The sequence below is a fragment of the Chrysemys picta genome, chromosome 6, assembly GCF_011386835.1.
Source record: "Chrysemys picta bellii isolate R12L10 chromosome 6, ASM1138683v2, whole genome shotgun sequence".
Taxonomy (NCBI): domain Eukaryota; kingdom Metazoa; phylum Chordata; order Testudines; family Emydidae; genus Chrysemys; species Chrysemys picta.
The window spans coordinates 5,365,252-5,381,338 of record NC_088796.1 but is presented as its reverse complement, the minus strand read 5'-3'; the positions used below and the strand labels follow the sequence as shown (position 1 = coordinate 5,381,338).

Genomic DNA, 16,087 nt, shown 5'->3' with positions numbered 1-16,087 from the left:
GTTTTCAGAAGTCTGACTGGAAACAAACAGGACTAAATCATTCCATCTCTCAACAGGTCAGGGGAGAATGCATATTTGCAACAAGGAGAAAGAGGTCAACGAGAGAGCAGATGGATTAGAAAATAAAACAAACGAACTTGGCTTTCTTGGAATCTAAGCACTGATGATCAGAGTATCAGAAAAGCAGCTTGGGGAAACTGGGCCAAAACAAGTCAGCCCACTATGCCCAAGGACTGCAGCACATCGCGTGTAGCATTGCTGTGTTCAGAAACTGCTGCAAGGCCCAAGCAAGAGAAAGAATCAAGGCTTGAACGTCAGACCTCTGCTCTCCTCTTAAATCCACAGTTCAATTCAGGATTCATGTCAGACCCTTAGGAATCACAAAACATTTGTAGGAGTTTAAAATGAAATAGCTAAAAAGAAATTTCTCAGAATAATATGGCAGTTGATAATATATTATGTAATTGTATAATTAGGCTATTGAGCCATAGTTACAAAGCAGGGGAGAAAAATTACAATTGATTTGTACAGTGTCTGTGTGCTAAGCACTTGATATACAGTTATGAAAATGAAGTCCCTGCCTCAAAGAGCTTACAGTCTAGACAGACAACATACAAACAGGGGGCAATTTATACCTCCAGCCCCCATCTGGAATGCTGGATGAAGCTGTGACCTCAAGAGAAGCCATGGTACCAATCCAAATGAAGACAAAGTATGGCTGCCATTAACTCTAGGTCCTGCCCAGACTCTCCTGAACTACTGAGGCAAAGTTTCCATTCAGCTCAAATCAAAGTCCCCTCTCCTGAGGATAAGCTGTGACAAGCTAACCAATGCTGGCTAGACAATGCAAAAGTCCCTAATGTTATCAAGGTAGCAAAACAAACTGAATACTGTAATGCTTTAAAAGTAAAAAAAAAAAAATCAAGAATAGTCTGTGCTTCAACTTCTCCATTGGAAAGAGTTAGCACTACAAGAAGTTACTCTGGTGGCTCCCTTTCGTGGCTAGCTGATATTGGGGGTGGGGGGAGGAGAAGGGGGGAAGAGTGATAGTCACAATCCTATTTCAATTTCTTCTCAGGTGCGAGAGGCTGAAGTATCATAGGTTTGGGCTTCTCCTAAGCTGACAGAAGACATGGACTATGAGTTGCTCATCAAACAGGTGACAGAACATGCAAAGGATATTAGTTTATATGTGGTGGAAAGCTTGATTCTCCTCCAATACAGGAGGATTACCATTAGGTTCCAAGCGCTATGGTGGATGAAGCCTATTTACATGCTGAAATCCTGAGAAAGTTTGAGACATCTCTGAAAGGAAAGGAAATCCTACAGGGCAGACAACTTACAAGTCACCCTAAAAGGGGTGGGTCTCAAAAGGTGCTGTCGTTAAGTTTGCTCAGGCATTAGCTGTATGCAAAGACTAACAAAAGTTGGGTAGTGGCAAATAGACAGGAATTTTTAAAGGCCTCTATCTATTCTATTTCCTAACAAGTCGGTGGAATCGGTGTCCCCCAATATGAGAAGAGATGTTTTGCTGGAAACAGAGGCTACTGCAGAGCCTACTTGAGAAGCAGAGGATCACAGTTCCTCCTTAGTGAGAACTAACCTGAATTGGTGGGAAGACTAGAATTCCTGCTGAAACTGTTCAGGTGTTAATGAGTGTGTTAAGTAACAGGTGTAGAGTTATGGAGCAATCAAGTCCTTCCTTCTCCGCTTATAAGAACTTCCCCTAAAGTAATAGCTGAAGTGGAAGGTTTCATTAAACCATTTAAAGCTACTTATGCACAGAAAGAATAATTCCTCTAGAAGGAAATGCCGAGAGGAGTCTGGGTTTCCCTAGGGATGTCTTCTAAGGCTAATGCTGGTATCTCCTAACAGGGAACATCTTAGAGGAGAGGAAAGCCAGCATCAAGGTAACTCACCGCCAATAACAGTCTGTTAAAGAACAAAGTTTTCAGCTGACCTTGTCTGAAGCAGTCCAAGCGCCAGCTGCAGATCTGATCTTGGGCAGCAATGTAACAAAAGAGGCCTGTCTTTGGTGAAGTTATTGGTCTTAGCTTAAGTGGCAGGATGGATTGTTTGAAGGGCCAGCTTGGCACTCTAGCTTTAGAGGATTTAGCCAGCAAAAGAGGATTTAGTCAGGCACGAAGACAGAGGCTGACCATTTCAGTAATATCCCCAGCTGAAAAAATAGTCAGACAAAGGAACATTGCCTAATCCCTCCGTAGATTCTGTACACCCAGAAGAGACCGTAAGAACTACTGGAGACGGGGATCTTCATAAAGCAATTATCAGACAGCCAGATGGCATGGAGGCCTCAGTTCAAAGAAGCTCATCGGCAGTCTTTTGGATGCTCTACAAATAGAACTTTTAACCATATTTTCTTGCTTTGCGGACATCTTGGCCGCATTACATAGATTGCTTACAAGTTACGTCAGCCCTTTAAGTGTAGCATGTATGAACTAGAATCTCATGACAACGTTTGACATCCTATAGTGTCTTTCAAGCAAAGACCTCCAATGCACTGATATTATTGATGCATGCTGAAGCTTTCTCATTTCACCTACCGCTGGAATGGAGCCACCTGTGAGGCAGTTTGTAGCAACACTACTACACAACAGATAAGGACAAAGATGACTCTGCCCAACCAAAAAATTCCTCCTGCAATTAGGTAGACAGAAAAACTTCTCCCGCTGAACTTTAACAAGGATACTAAAGCAAATGCCTTCATGGTAACAAAGAGTAACACAGTCTGCGAGTCTTTCATGGAGGTCATGTGACTTTCCGGGACCTCTGTGCCTTCCGCAGCTGCAATTCCTGGTGCGGCTGACCCCAGGGCCAATTTTCTCCTCTCTCATTTAACTACAGCTGCTGGCTTTAAAGTCCTTCTGTGGCAAAGCATGGTGCTACTGTAATTCTGTGGCTGCCAAGGCTGGCAGTGTGGAAGCATACTCTTGTAGAGGGAAGGCTGGGTAGACAGTACCCAGTTCTCAAGATGTATCCTCGGTGAACTATCAGGAAATTGCCTCAAAAATAATTGAGAAAGGTGGTGAATATGCACAGCAGCAAATTTTAAGAGCAGCTTTAAATCCTTTCATTTCATGTAATAAACAAGTGTATACTGAGAAACTTGAAAAACGCTGCTATTTATGACATCAGTATTGGTTCCCAGCAGGCAGGCTCAGTACTACACTGATGTACAACCATCCAAGCCTTTCGCACTTCTCTATGGTGAGCGACAGATTTGGAGTGACTCTCCAAAGGGTGGAAGTGCTATGCTAAACTATTAAGAGTGCTGGCTACCTGGCTTCTGGTTTACAGAAAACTTCTCTTTCTTGAGCTAACTATCTAATTTGCTAAACAAAGAAAACATTCATAGAGACCTCAGGAGGTCATCTAGTCCAACCCCCGGCTCAAAGCAGGACCAACACCAACTAAATCATCCCAGCCAGGGGTTTGTCAAGCCGGGCCTTAAAAGACTTTAAGGATGGAGATTCCACCACCTCCCTAGGTAACCCATTCCAGTGCTTCACCACCCTCCTAGTGAAATAGTGTTTCCTAATATCCAACCTAGACCTCCCCCATGGCAATTTGAGACCATTGCTCCTTGTTCTGTCATCTGCCACCACTGAGAACAGCCGAACTCCATCCTCTTTGGAACCCCCCTTCAGGTAGTTGAAGGCTGCTATCAAATCCCCCCTCATTCTTCTCTTCTGCAGACTAAAGAACCCCAGTTCCCTCAGCCTCTCCTCATAAGTCATGTGCCCAGCCAAAGAAGCACGTATTTTCAACGTGAAGACCATGAACACTCAAACTTTTAAAGTCAGATTGAAATCAATACTTGCTGTCATTAAAATGTAATTTTTTTTTTTGTTCCAAGTACACCTCTACCTTGATATAACACTGTCCTCGGGAGCCAAAAAATCTTACCGCGTTATAGGTGAAACTGCGTTATATCAAACTTGTTTTGATCCGCCAGAGTGCGCAGCCCCACCCCCCCCGGAGCGCTGCTTTACCACGTTATATCCAAATTCGCGTTATATCGGAGTAGAAGTGTATGTATTTGGTCCCTGAGCGATACCCAAGACACTCATTCAAGGTATGTTGCTTTCTGCTAGTCTTGATTTAACCACCTATTGTGCAGCAAGCAATAGTTAAGGCTACGATTTAGTCATGGGTATTTTTAGTAAAAGTCATGGACAGGTCACGGGCAATAAACAAAAAGTCATGGCCAGTGACCTGTCCATGACTTTTACTAAAAATACCCCTAACTAAATCTTAGGTGCTGGGGGTGTGCTCGAGAGGACGGTGCTGCTCTGGGGGACCAACTGCCTGGGGCCGCCCAAGCAGCGGCTGGTGCCACTGGCCCCAGGGCCTACCCCAGCTGCTCGGACGGCCCTGGGGTCAGCCGCACCAGGAATTGCAGCTGCGGAAGGCACAGAGGTCCCGGAAAGTCACATGACCTCCATGAAAGACTCGCAGCCTTGGCAATAGTCCACTTCAGAAGACCCCCAACATTTAGACATAGGCTGGGCAGAGTAAGGTTTGTTTGTGATTGTTACCTGCTTACTTAAGCATTTCCTGTCCTCTCAACTAGAAACAGATCCCAGTTTGTGACCCCTACGCTTTAGAAGCTGAAACAGGAATAACTGGCTTATAGCAACATCTAAGCAGGACATATCTTTGCACTGACTCGTTACAGGAGAGATAAAGGAAGAGGGTTTAAAAAGGAAATGAAGTCCAGGGTTCCCTTCCCAGTTAGGATGAGATGAGGAAGCAGACTGAATCCCATCTTATAAATTTAAAAGGCTTTGCAGGAACAACTTCACTCACATTAAGACTCTTGTAAACTGCTTCTTGGGACAAGAAATTTGTGTTACTCCATGTATTATTAAACACATATTTGGAGATATTCCTCTGCCCTCCTCTTAAAGGGATTCTCATTAATGAGGTTATTAGTGAAACAAGTAGCTATTTGCCATATCCTACTGTTCCATTATTAGAGTTTGAACTGTAACTCCTCAGGGCACAGACCTCATCTTAATTTTACACTTGCTAAGTGCAGTGCGCACCTATGGAGCGATACAGTATATCTACAAGTGGCTCCTTCTCCTGTTACAGCAGTGAAAATTGGCTATTCATGGCAAACACACAAGGCTGTTTACTCTGGACCATCTCCAACTGCCTGAGACACCAGACTTATTACAGACATGGCAGCACATAACACTGCATTTGCCATTAAGTGGTTTTATTTATATGAAGTTTTAGTGTCTATCACAGAGGGACCCAGCAGTAAAGGGACATGACAGCAACAATGTTTTCAAAGCTTAGTTTGGGGTTTGGGTGTTTTGTTGTGCATGCCTGAGTTTTGTTTTTTTAAACTTTTTGTTAAGGCAAAGTCACAATAAAACATTAGCACACTACATCATACGTCAGGGTCAGGTTAGTATTCAAAGAACCTGGCTAAAGATTCTGGCTTACTGGCTGGGAAGCCCTCCTCCTCTGAGCATGCTAAAAAGGGTGACCAAATTTCTCAATATCTATGCTCCCTTTTGCGCTTCTTTTGTGTACATACTTGGCATGAAAGATTTTTTTCACTCCAAGGACAGTCCAGATTTTATTATACCAATATGTGAGTGAGAAGTCTCCCCAGTCTTCATTTCTTTTTTAGGGAGAGCTGGAAGGAGATAGAGAGATTGGAGGTTCCTGAGGTCAAGTACTTGATTGTTCCCCCACAATCCACTCCTTGAAAAAAGAAAAAAGGGACCATAACAAAAATATGCTGTTTTGTTCACAAGTGGATCCTTACTGTGTCTGAGCTTCCTTCCAGCAGTATGTTGATTGCTCTATTCACATCCCCATTACAATCATGTAGCGCCACTATGCATTCATCCTGGTTCTTCCCCGTCACTTCCATAAGCTGGTAAAAAAAAAAAAAAGTTGCAGACACATTAGATACCAAACCATTATTAAAAGGAATAAGGCAAGAATTAGTGCTACTACTCGCAAGAACATCACTGCTGTACCAAAGACTAATTGAAATGCAGTGTTTATCATATATATATTTTAAAGAACTGCTTGAGATCCCAGTGTCATTAACACCACATTTGCGGACAAACAGGACAAATAAATATATTTTCAGAGTGATCTAAAAAGCCTTACCTTTGCCAAGATCTGAGCTCAGGTTTCTGTGTGTGATTTTTATTTATATTTATAACTTAGGGCAGTGGTCCCCAAACTGTGGGTGTGCCCCCCTAGGGGAGCCTAGAGGAATGTTTGGAGAGTGTGAGGGGGCCAAGCCAGCCCCTATGGGGGGCAGGGAAGGCACACCATCCAGCCCCACTCTGCCCCCCAGCTCCGCTTTGGCTCCGGCCCCAGCCCAGGCCACGGCCTTGGCTCCCAACTGCAGCCCCCGCTCCCAGTCCCTAGTCGAAGCCTCGGTTTCAGGCCCTGGCCCCCAACCACAGCTTGGCCCCACTCCTGGCTTGCAGCCCCAGCCTCTGCTCCCGGGGGGGCGCACACAGTTTACATTACAGGTAAGGGGGGGGAGCGCGACATAAAAAGTTTGGGGACCACTGACTCAGGGTCAGATAGCTGTATAGCTGCAAGAGCCTGAGGAAACCTTCCCCACAATAGGCCACAGAGCATCAAGGCCACAGCAGTGTCTGCAGTGCACTTTCAGGGGGCGGAGGGATGACTGACTAGATATTATCTCTGTAGTGGCAGATCCCCAACCCCAAAAGACCATGCATGTTGGAAGCCTCTGCCACATTCTGGTCCACGCAGGTCACTACCTCCTACGCAGAGTCTTGGAATCCTATTTATTTATTTCCACACCCAACAGATGCACACAGGTTATGCTACAAGTAGGGCCCTCTGGTTTGAGCAGGGAGTACACGATTTGGCTCCTGGTGTGCACCCATTGCCACAGCAACGGAGCACATACCAGACAATTGTATAATGTAGACATCAGGAAACAGTAAGGGATAAAGACAATGCCCCAGACCAGGCTTTACAAATGAAACCCAAGAAAATGCCACTGGAAGGAGAGGAACAGCTGCCATGCAGTCACCCTAAGCTGAACCTCTAAGTGGGTGGACTGCTAGATTCTGCCTCAGCTGAAGCTGCTGACTGTTTTTCAACAGTAACCCCAATAGTAGCGCTTGGCAGCAAGTGATAATCATAACCCAAGGCAACGCAAGGAACTGAACTCTTTACACTGCCTAAGTTGCTAGTTATTACCCACTACAGCAGGATAATTAGAACCCTAAAAGCCTGTACCCAGATCCCGGCATGCAAGTGGAAGAGGGACTGATGAGAAGCAGGTTGATTTTACAATGAATTTATTTGCAATTTTAAGCCTACACATGCTCTTAATGATCTGGGAACTCCGTTTATTTATTTATTTATTTTTAAAAAGATTCAGTTCACCTTTCAGCTACGTTTAAACTTCCACTTTTCCTGAAAAGCTGCCAAGATGTTAGCAAATGCAGTTTACACAGGTGATAAATACTTCCCCCATTGATGTATGCATAAGCGCTAAATACACTCTTTATTCTAAAGATTATTAAGCAATAGCAGCTCACACTGGAGAGATGCTGTATCTATAGGAGATTAGGGCATGGACGAGGACTAGGTGGATAAGGTTCAACCCAGACAAGCCCAATGGAACACTGGTAGATCCGAAAAAGCAATCGGGAAAATTGACGACAACGATGTTGGCACCTCTGACTGAGGCTGGCACTTGTTCCTGAGTTTTTCAGTCTGAGGATCTTGAAATATCTTGGGCTGCTCCTGCCTGGGACAAACGTCATTTCGCTTTCATCTGTGCGATGTGACAGTTTCATCCAAAAGCTCACCTTGTTACAGTCACCCTGAGATTAGATGTGAGCAATATGGTCTACATGGTACTTTAACTTGGGATCATCTAGGTGCCTTCTGCATTAGCTCCTATCTGATTACACAGGGTTTAGCAGACAGAGCATAACATCAGCATTCCAAAATTTGGAGTGACTGCTTATTGTCCTCTGGGTTGAGTTCTGGCTGTTGATTTGGACCAACAAAGCCCTACATGGTATGAGATAGTCTCCCAGGTAGGCATATCTGCCCACCCATGCGATACAACCACAACTGCAATCAGCGGAGGTGTTTAGGTTGATTTAAAAATGGGAGGCGGCTACTAGCAGGGCATTCTCTGTGAGAAGTCCTGTATTCTGGAACTTGCTTCCCACCACAACCTGGATTCATTAACCTTCAGGGCATGCTAAGAGACCATGGGCTCCCCACTGCCACCAATGGGCTCAATCAAGGGGGTAGGTTGAAGGATAAGGATGCAGTGTGAAAGCTACAGAGAGATCACTCTGTCCTCTGAAACTTGAGCAAACAAAATCATTAAGCACCAGACTAAAGCTACATATAAAAATCAAGGCACCAGTAGTAACATGGGAAACGTACTTGTTTCACTTTATCTTCAAAATCTGCATCATTCTTATCATAGATCATCTGAGCGAGGCGAATCTGTTCTGCTGTTGCCTGAAAAGTGCAAATATCCAGTAAGGGTTCCAACAAATTTAATTAAAATATAAAACAAAAACTTTTGACTGTACTCATGTAATATCCCTCCCACTGCCAACACACACCAATTTTATCTTCCAAAAATTTTGAAGAGGAATACAGGGAACAGGCTCAGAAGTTACATGAGGAAGGAACTAAAAAGGCGTCATCTAAACCAGCTTTAAGGTAGGGGAGAGGGTATGTCAAGGATAAATTCATCCACACCACAATCGTGACATAGCCAGGGAATCTAGATAAGTCCTGACCATGCCCCTGTAACAGAATAAAAGTCCTACAGAGTCCAGGGGCTTTCACCTTGTTGTAGGGACAGCTTCCATATACACTACAGCTTTGTCAGTGTGTAACCAAAGCTATAGTATTAGGTCTCACATTTTCACTTGTGAACAGTCTCACTTGTTTTCCCTGTACACGCTAAGCTTGTTTCCTTTGTCTCTCAATCTGTCACTGAATAATTTTGTTAATGGTTGTTTTTGTTGTTGGAAAGGTTGCTACTTTGGTTATAGGTTTGGACAACAGACCACACTGGCCATTTGTCGGGAACCCCGAGAGCCAGACTCGACTGGCATAACATGGAGCAGACTGCAGCTGCCCTCATCTTTCTGGTGAAGCAGCCGCCGCCCATGGACATTAGTGGCCACATCATAAAATGCTACATTTTGATCCATCATGTGGCTTTCAGGGATCTATAGCGTCTGTGGGATAAACCTGTAAAGGAAAAATGAAGGGGGCTTTGGGCCACCTTCTTCTCATAGGCCTCATTCCATTCCCTCCCAAAACAGGAAACCTTTTCTACCTGCTGGATACTAAACTGAATGCTGGGGAGATGACTCAAGTCCCAAGTTGATGCTGATACACTTAGAAAGAGTTCTTAGTGAAAAAGGGGATCATATCTATCCATGGAAGAACACAGGTGAAAACCCACTGTCAAAGGTGAATCTCATTACTACGAGGCCACCTCAGAAAGACTGCACAGTAAAATTCTATTCCTTGGCTGCGAGTCAAGGTAGCCAACACCTCTTTCAAGAAGAATGCCTGTGCTGTTAGGCATTTACCACAAACACACAATTTAAAGGAGGCAGACGGCTATCCCTCCTGCAACAAGTCTAAACACTGAGTGGAAGAGTTTAAAAATGGTTTTCAACAAACATCACTCAGCTGCTGACTTAGTAAGGAGTCACTGCAGCTGTCCCAGTTCCTGGAGGAAAGTGGCATATGCAGCGATGAAAAGTCAGATTCCAGGCTGCAGGACAATCAGTTTGTACTTATAACAGGACTTAATCCTTTACATTTTCAAGGTGTCGTACGTACATGATCCTCACAGAGTAAGTTGGTGACGGAACAGAGAGTATTCAGGAGCTCTTAGCCCCCAGCTCTATGTTCAATCCAACAGACCATTTTGCCTCAATTAAAACTAAGCTTATCAAATCAGACTAGCACCAAATGCATGTAAGCACACACCAGTAAGCATTTAGGCCCATTTATTGTAAAGGAGCAAGGTCCACTAATAATTTTAGGAACAAAGTCCCGATAAGCCCGAGCAAGTGGTTTTTACTTATCTAGTGGCACAATACTCCTGTCATACTAAGGCACCTGTTTCCCCATTTCTGATAACCTACCCACTAATTTATCTCAGTGAAGAATTTAGACAGTAATCACAACAAACAGTAGCATTCCTGAACAGAGACAACTATTTGACCAGAAACAAGAAACCAGTTATTTTATCCCTGCTCAATACTTTTAAAGAAAACCAACCATTGTTAGATAAAAAGCAAAATCTTTTGGAACTTGACTGTAATACAAGATGTGACACCTCCACAAAGAAAAACTGGAAATAAAGGCCTTGTCTACACTAGGATTTTTTGACTTGCAAATCTCAAGGGGTGCAACACCACTAGTGTCAGTATCAATAGTATTTGTATGTACACAGAGTTCAGGAATTTAACCATTGTCCTATTACCCAGAGTTAGAAGACAGTGGTAAAATCTCCTGAACCCTGTCTGTACTACAGCTATCATCAGTGGAGCTGCACCCATTTTGAATTAGGAGTCCAAAAAAACACAGACACTGTTATCAAACCAGCATTAGTCATGGGAAGTGTTGCTTTCAATATCTGCAGTCTGGTTTGCCCTTATTGAATAAGTGTCAACTTTATAACTAGCACCGTATTAGCCCACAAAAGGTTGCGCCGTCATTTTTAGTTCTTATGACGAATAAACAAGACAGCTAAGTTCTACCTGTCTGAAAAACCTTGATCTTCGCAGGAACAATCACAAAACACACTCATAGGGATTTTTAATTATCTGTCTTACTACCAACACAAAAAAATCAGAAAGCAAAAAACCCACAAAATCAAGTAACAAATGTTACAAACCCAGTGTAACAGCGATACCATTCAGAGGAAGGAAAAAATGTGTAATGTCATTTCTTATACAATTCAAATTAAGATCAGCATTACACTGTGGGGTTTTAAGGTGACTTCCGAGGTTAGCAGCATCCTCTCAATTCAGAGAAATGAATAAACAGTGACCACAAAGTAAAATACAGCACATTTCTGTTGGTTCTTCCATGCAAAAGTGCCAATGTGGTATCTGAAGACAGCAGAGAGAGAACAGGACAGTCAGCAGTACTTAAAATAAGCAATTCTTCAATTGACCAATGATCTTATGAAAAGGGAGGAGAGAAGAATTTAGACACCACATGGGAAAACTCAGAAGATTTACTGTATCCAAGCTGTCAGGTTATAAAAATAAAGCTTCTCCCCACGAAAACCACTTTCTGGGTCTGTGCAGTTGAGCGAGACACCACGTTCAAGACTTACGAATGCAAATCAGAGTGGGGAACTTGGGGTTACATGGTACAAGAGACTACTATATGCCGTAGAAAGTCAGCCTCTCCATAGCACAAGTCAATCCAAGAGCCAAGAAGAGGCACCATTCCCCAGGTGAGCACCAGTAGCCTGTTGCATTTTAGGATATGGAGACCTAAGACAGACAGACAGGCTCTTGTCAGCCCAGCAGAACAGTCGGGTAACTCCTGAATGAATGCCAGATTTTCAGAAGTGTTTGGCATCCAGCAGCTCCCAATCTGTTTTGAAAATCTGGCTATTAGTGCCCAGCTTCTCTTTCCCTCCCCGCCCCGATGGACTGGCCTAGACCATCGCCGCAGGGTTGCTGAAACAATGGAAAGACGGCCCAAGTCCTTCATAGTCAACAGTGTCAACCTCAATGCCCTCAAAATGCAAATCTTTTTTTAATCTTCATTGTACCACTTCCTGTGAGTATACTCCACCTGACAGGTCTTCGGAAGCTTTCTGGATCCTGCTGCCGATGCCTTTTTGAGTGTGGTCCTTATTGGCCACTGAGAGAAGCTTTGCTCGTCCACCCAAGCTCCAGCACTAACTACAGATCCTCTAGCACAGTGGTTTTCAACCTATTCACCATTGTGGGCTGCATACGCAGCTCTCTGTGTGTTCTGGGCCGGAGCCACACAATATATATTCTACCTGTATGGCCCTGAGGAGGTCACGGGCCATAGCTGTATGCTCATTGGGCTGCAAGCGGCCTGCGGGTTGAGAACCACTGCTCTAGCATCAAGATTCTAGCCTCTGGACAGTACAGAGAGCTGAAGTCTGAAAAGATGTGAAGAGTCCATGGGATAAGATCCTGGCAGAAGACTAGCAGACAGCCTGCGGTTCCTTGCTGATCTGGAGCACTCCTGAAGAATGCAAGACTAGCGTGGATGTAGGAATATAGATCCCAGACTTGAAGCCAGCAAGCAGTTTGCTCACTAACCCAATACAGGATTAAAATACAAGCAACTGGACATGCTCGCCGAACTGATGCAATGCTTTCTTCCCTCCCCCACTCTCAGTCTTTACTAAACCTAGGGCAGCGGTTCTTAAACTATGGGGTGGGCCTCCCCAGAGAGGCGAGGGAATGTGTCAAGGGAGGTGCGAGCTTACATTTTTTGGGATGGGATGGGGGAAAGAGCTCTAGCTGTCAGCCCCAGGTGGCTGGTTCTCATGCAGAAAGGCTGAGCACACCCAGGAGGCTGGGATAAAGGGGACAGCCGAAGCCCCGTCACTTGGGCTCTCCCCTCCACCCTCAATCCCTCACCTGGAGGCAGCTCAGGCTCTCCTTCCTTCCCCCCATTCCCTCACCGATAAGCAGACTGGGCTCAGGCTCTCCTTCCTCTCCCGCCCCATCCCTCACCTGGAGGTAGCAGGGCTCCAGCTCTCAGCCCCGCGGTAGCAGCAGCAGCACAGAAGTAAGGGTGGCAATGGGCACTAAGTCTGCTGTGACAAGTGATATTGACGAATACCACTTTTCATGTTGCCTTCCTTACTTCTGTGCGGGGCTGCCTTCAGAGCTGGGCACCCGGCCAGAAGTCACTGCTCTCTGCTGTGCCTTCAGAGCTGGGTGGCGGTATATGTACTTTTGGGAGGGGGTAAACAACTACAGACACAAAGGAGACCCAATCAAATACATTTGAGAACCACTGACCATGGGGATGGTTGCAGATCATAATATGGCATTTACTCTCAACCTGAGAGACAGATGTTACACAACACCTACCTGTACTACTTGTTTCTGTGGTTGTGTTGGCTGTGTGGTTGAAATCTGTGTTTTGTCCCGAGTGCCCCGGGTACGTTCACTGCCCACCGAAGTCATCATATACAGTATATACAAAACAATGTATGTACAAAATAGAAAATCTGAAAGAAAAGGAAAAAACATCAGCTGGTTAAGACAGGATACATATGCTTGAACTACCAGATATATTACACATCCAAACTCAAGGAAGAAGGGTAAATTCATCCACAAGATTTATTGCCTGTCCCTTACCATAAAGGCATGAAAATAGATGTACAACTTTTTCAACTGGCTAGGTGCATAACTGCATACACAGAGACAACTACTGTGAGTACTTAGGCAAAGGGCAAATTCAATGCATAACTGGCCATCAGCGTGCACAAATATTCTAAAGTGCATCTGCAGAAGCGACATACAGAAATTAGAAACACTGCTGCATGCCCAAGTCTTTGAAATACAGGTCTACAGTAATTAGGAGCCTTTTTTAGAGGTTACCTAGGAATTTTATAGCTAATCCTATTATTGCTATATCCTGGTCTAATTAGTATTTTTCACCTTCCTCCTCCTCCTCTTCCATTTACACATAAATACAATTTTTATGGACCAAGATTGAACTCAGCCATTAAGATTTCTGATGTGATAGTTAAAATGTATTCAATAGATTCTGAAGAGAAACACAGTATTTCCTGAACTCTTACATATTTAATTGGAAAAAAGCTGCCTTTACCAGGAATTGACTGTAGCATGATCTGAACAGGAAGACTGTGTTTCACCTGGTTTTATGAATAGGTTTGCCAAAGCCAACCTGTCCTTCAGGCTAAATTTGTCTACAGTGCTCCAACATGTATAAACCCTCACCGCAACTGCACTTTTACATTCAAAAGATCCAAATCAAAACAGAACACATGTAATTCAAGCTCAGCTGGCAGTCTGATCTACATGAAAACTAACCTACTAAGTAGTAGTGGGCACCATTTAAACTAAAAGTGCATTGATTATGTCACACGCTACCTCGTCTTGGCTGTTCAGTGATACTTCAAATACGCATTGCAAGACAACAACCTTCAGCAGAGTTTAAAGTAACTTCCTTTGATAAAAGTTCTCTAATGGTAAACCTGCAAATCTTTTATATGCACTAGCACTTCTTTACACAAATAGCTTTTGAACTATACTGCCTGGAAAAAACAGTTAGTGGCCCTCTGAATTCCAGTACACTGAAGATTTAAGTTCAGGTAAACTAATTACACCTTTGAGTCACTTTTGTTTTGTACTGCCCAGGACATCACAATTTGAATCCAATTTATAAGCAATGAGTAAGGTCCTATGTACACAGAGTCTGGAAAAAGCATTACTACATTTCAAAGACTAAGGTTGATAGTTTCACACTTTGGTACTTGACGTTACACACCTAAATAAAACAATGGGGCCATTTTGATTTAAGAGGTGCTGCACACCTGCAACTCCCACCGACTCCAACTTGAGTTGTGTGGACTCAGCCCCCCTAAAGCCAGCCCATTTTCGTTTAGGTGGCTAATTAAAGATTTGGGGCCCTAAAGCTAGGCACTCACTTGAAACGTCTAAATCTACTTGCACTAAATAAGTCCATCTCTATATTATGGAAATATCCAAGTTTAACATATGGCTGGGGCTCAGCTATTTTATAACATGGTTTCTTTTTGTCTGTACAAACATAAAACAGATTTAACGATGTTAAAGAATCAGGTTTTAACCTTCAGATACCTTCAGATACCTAGGCTAACACAGAGTTCCTTATAATAGAGTTATAACCTTTTTTTAACTGCCCACACAGACCAAAAATAAGCCATTTTATTACACAGCTGTGCCACAACCACCTTTCACAACCATGTTTACTTTTCCAGTGTGAAACAACTTAAAAAACAAACACACACACACAGCATAGTTTTAATTATATTATATTACAGCATGGTTTGGCCTGCCAGCATGCATAAGGACAAATACTGGTAGTGTTATAACAGAGGTTGTTTTGAAGTGTTAGCCCAGATTAGAGACCTATATTAAAGCTATTTTTTAACCCAGTTACAACTCAGTTTGACCCCCATCCATGTTGACCAGCAAGCCACTGTTATAACCTGGCTCAGCTGCAACCAAGAACAATCATGCTTAGAGTCTAGGGTTGCCAACTGTCTAATCGGCTGCCCCCCAGCACCGCAGCCGGGGCTGGGCGAAGCGGCCCGAGTCGCTCAGGGACTGAGGCAGGGTGGCTAGAAGCAGTAGGGCCATAGAGGGCGGGGCGCTGCTGTGCAGGGCCCGCGTCCCACTCTCTGGGGCTCCGTTCCCTCTGGGGCTGCCCTGCCCCAGCTCCTCAGCCCCCTGCCGAGGCAGTCCCCAAGCTCTGCCCTCCTGGGTCGAGGCGGGAGCCCTGGCTGGAGGGACCCTGGGCTGAGGCGCAGCCCGGGAGCCACGCTGCTTTCCCTGATCGTGCCAGCGCTGGACCAGGGGGGGAGCAGGCGGAGTCAACACTGGTGGGGGGAGAGCCCAGGGCTGTGGCGGCCGGGGGTGCGGGTGGGGGACAGCCAAAAATGTTTTTGCTTGGGGCGGCAAAAAATCTAGAGCCGGCCCCGGGGGCAAGAGGGGGTGTGGGCTCTGGGAGGAAGTTTGAGTGCAGGGGGGGCTCAGGGTTGGGGCAGGGTGCAGGAGCGGTGAGGTCAGTTACCTTGGGCAGCTCCCAGAAGCAACCAGCATGTCCAGAAGCAACCTCCCCCCCTGCAGGGGCAGTCCCCACAGCTTCCATTGGCCACGGTTCCCCGCCAATGGGAGCTGTGGAGTTGGCACTCAGAGGGAGGGGGAATGGCAGTGTGCAGAGTCCCCCTGGCCGTCCCTGTGCTTAGGAGCCAGAGGGACATGCCAGTCGCTTCTGGGAGCCATGTGGAGCCTGGGCAAGT

General features: G+C 44.9%; 1 protein-coding gene across 9 annotated transcripts in view; it reads right to left on the bottom strand.

Annotated features, from left to right (window-relative positions):
• UBAP2 (ubiquitin associated protein 2) overlaps positions 1 to 16,087 on the bottom strand; it is a 136,967-nt gene that overhangs the window by 85,616 nt on the left and 35,264 nt on the right. For all 9 annotated transcript variants that reach the window (XR_006174510.2, XR_010588747.1, XR_010588748.1 and 6 more), the window contains exons 2-4: positions 13,146 to 13,285; positions 8,452 to 8,529; positions 5,807 to 5,917 (exon numbers count right to left, since the gene is read on the bottom strand). Coding sequence is in view for 5 of the 9 variants with exons in the window: in XM_008166367.4 (XP_008164589.2) it covers positions 5,807 to 5,917; positions 8,452 to 8,529; positions 13,146 to 13,244 (288 nt within the window). In the remaining 4 variants the exon portion in view is untranslated. The remainder of the gene's footprint in view (positions 1 to 5,806; positions 5,918 to 8,451; positions 8,530 to 13,145; positions 13,286 to 16,087) is intronic.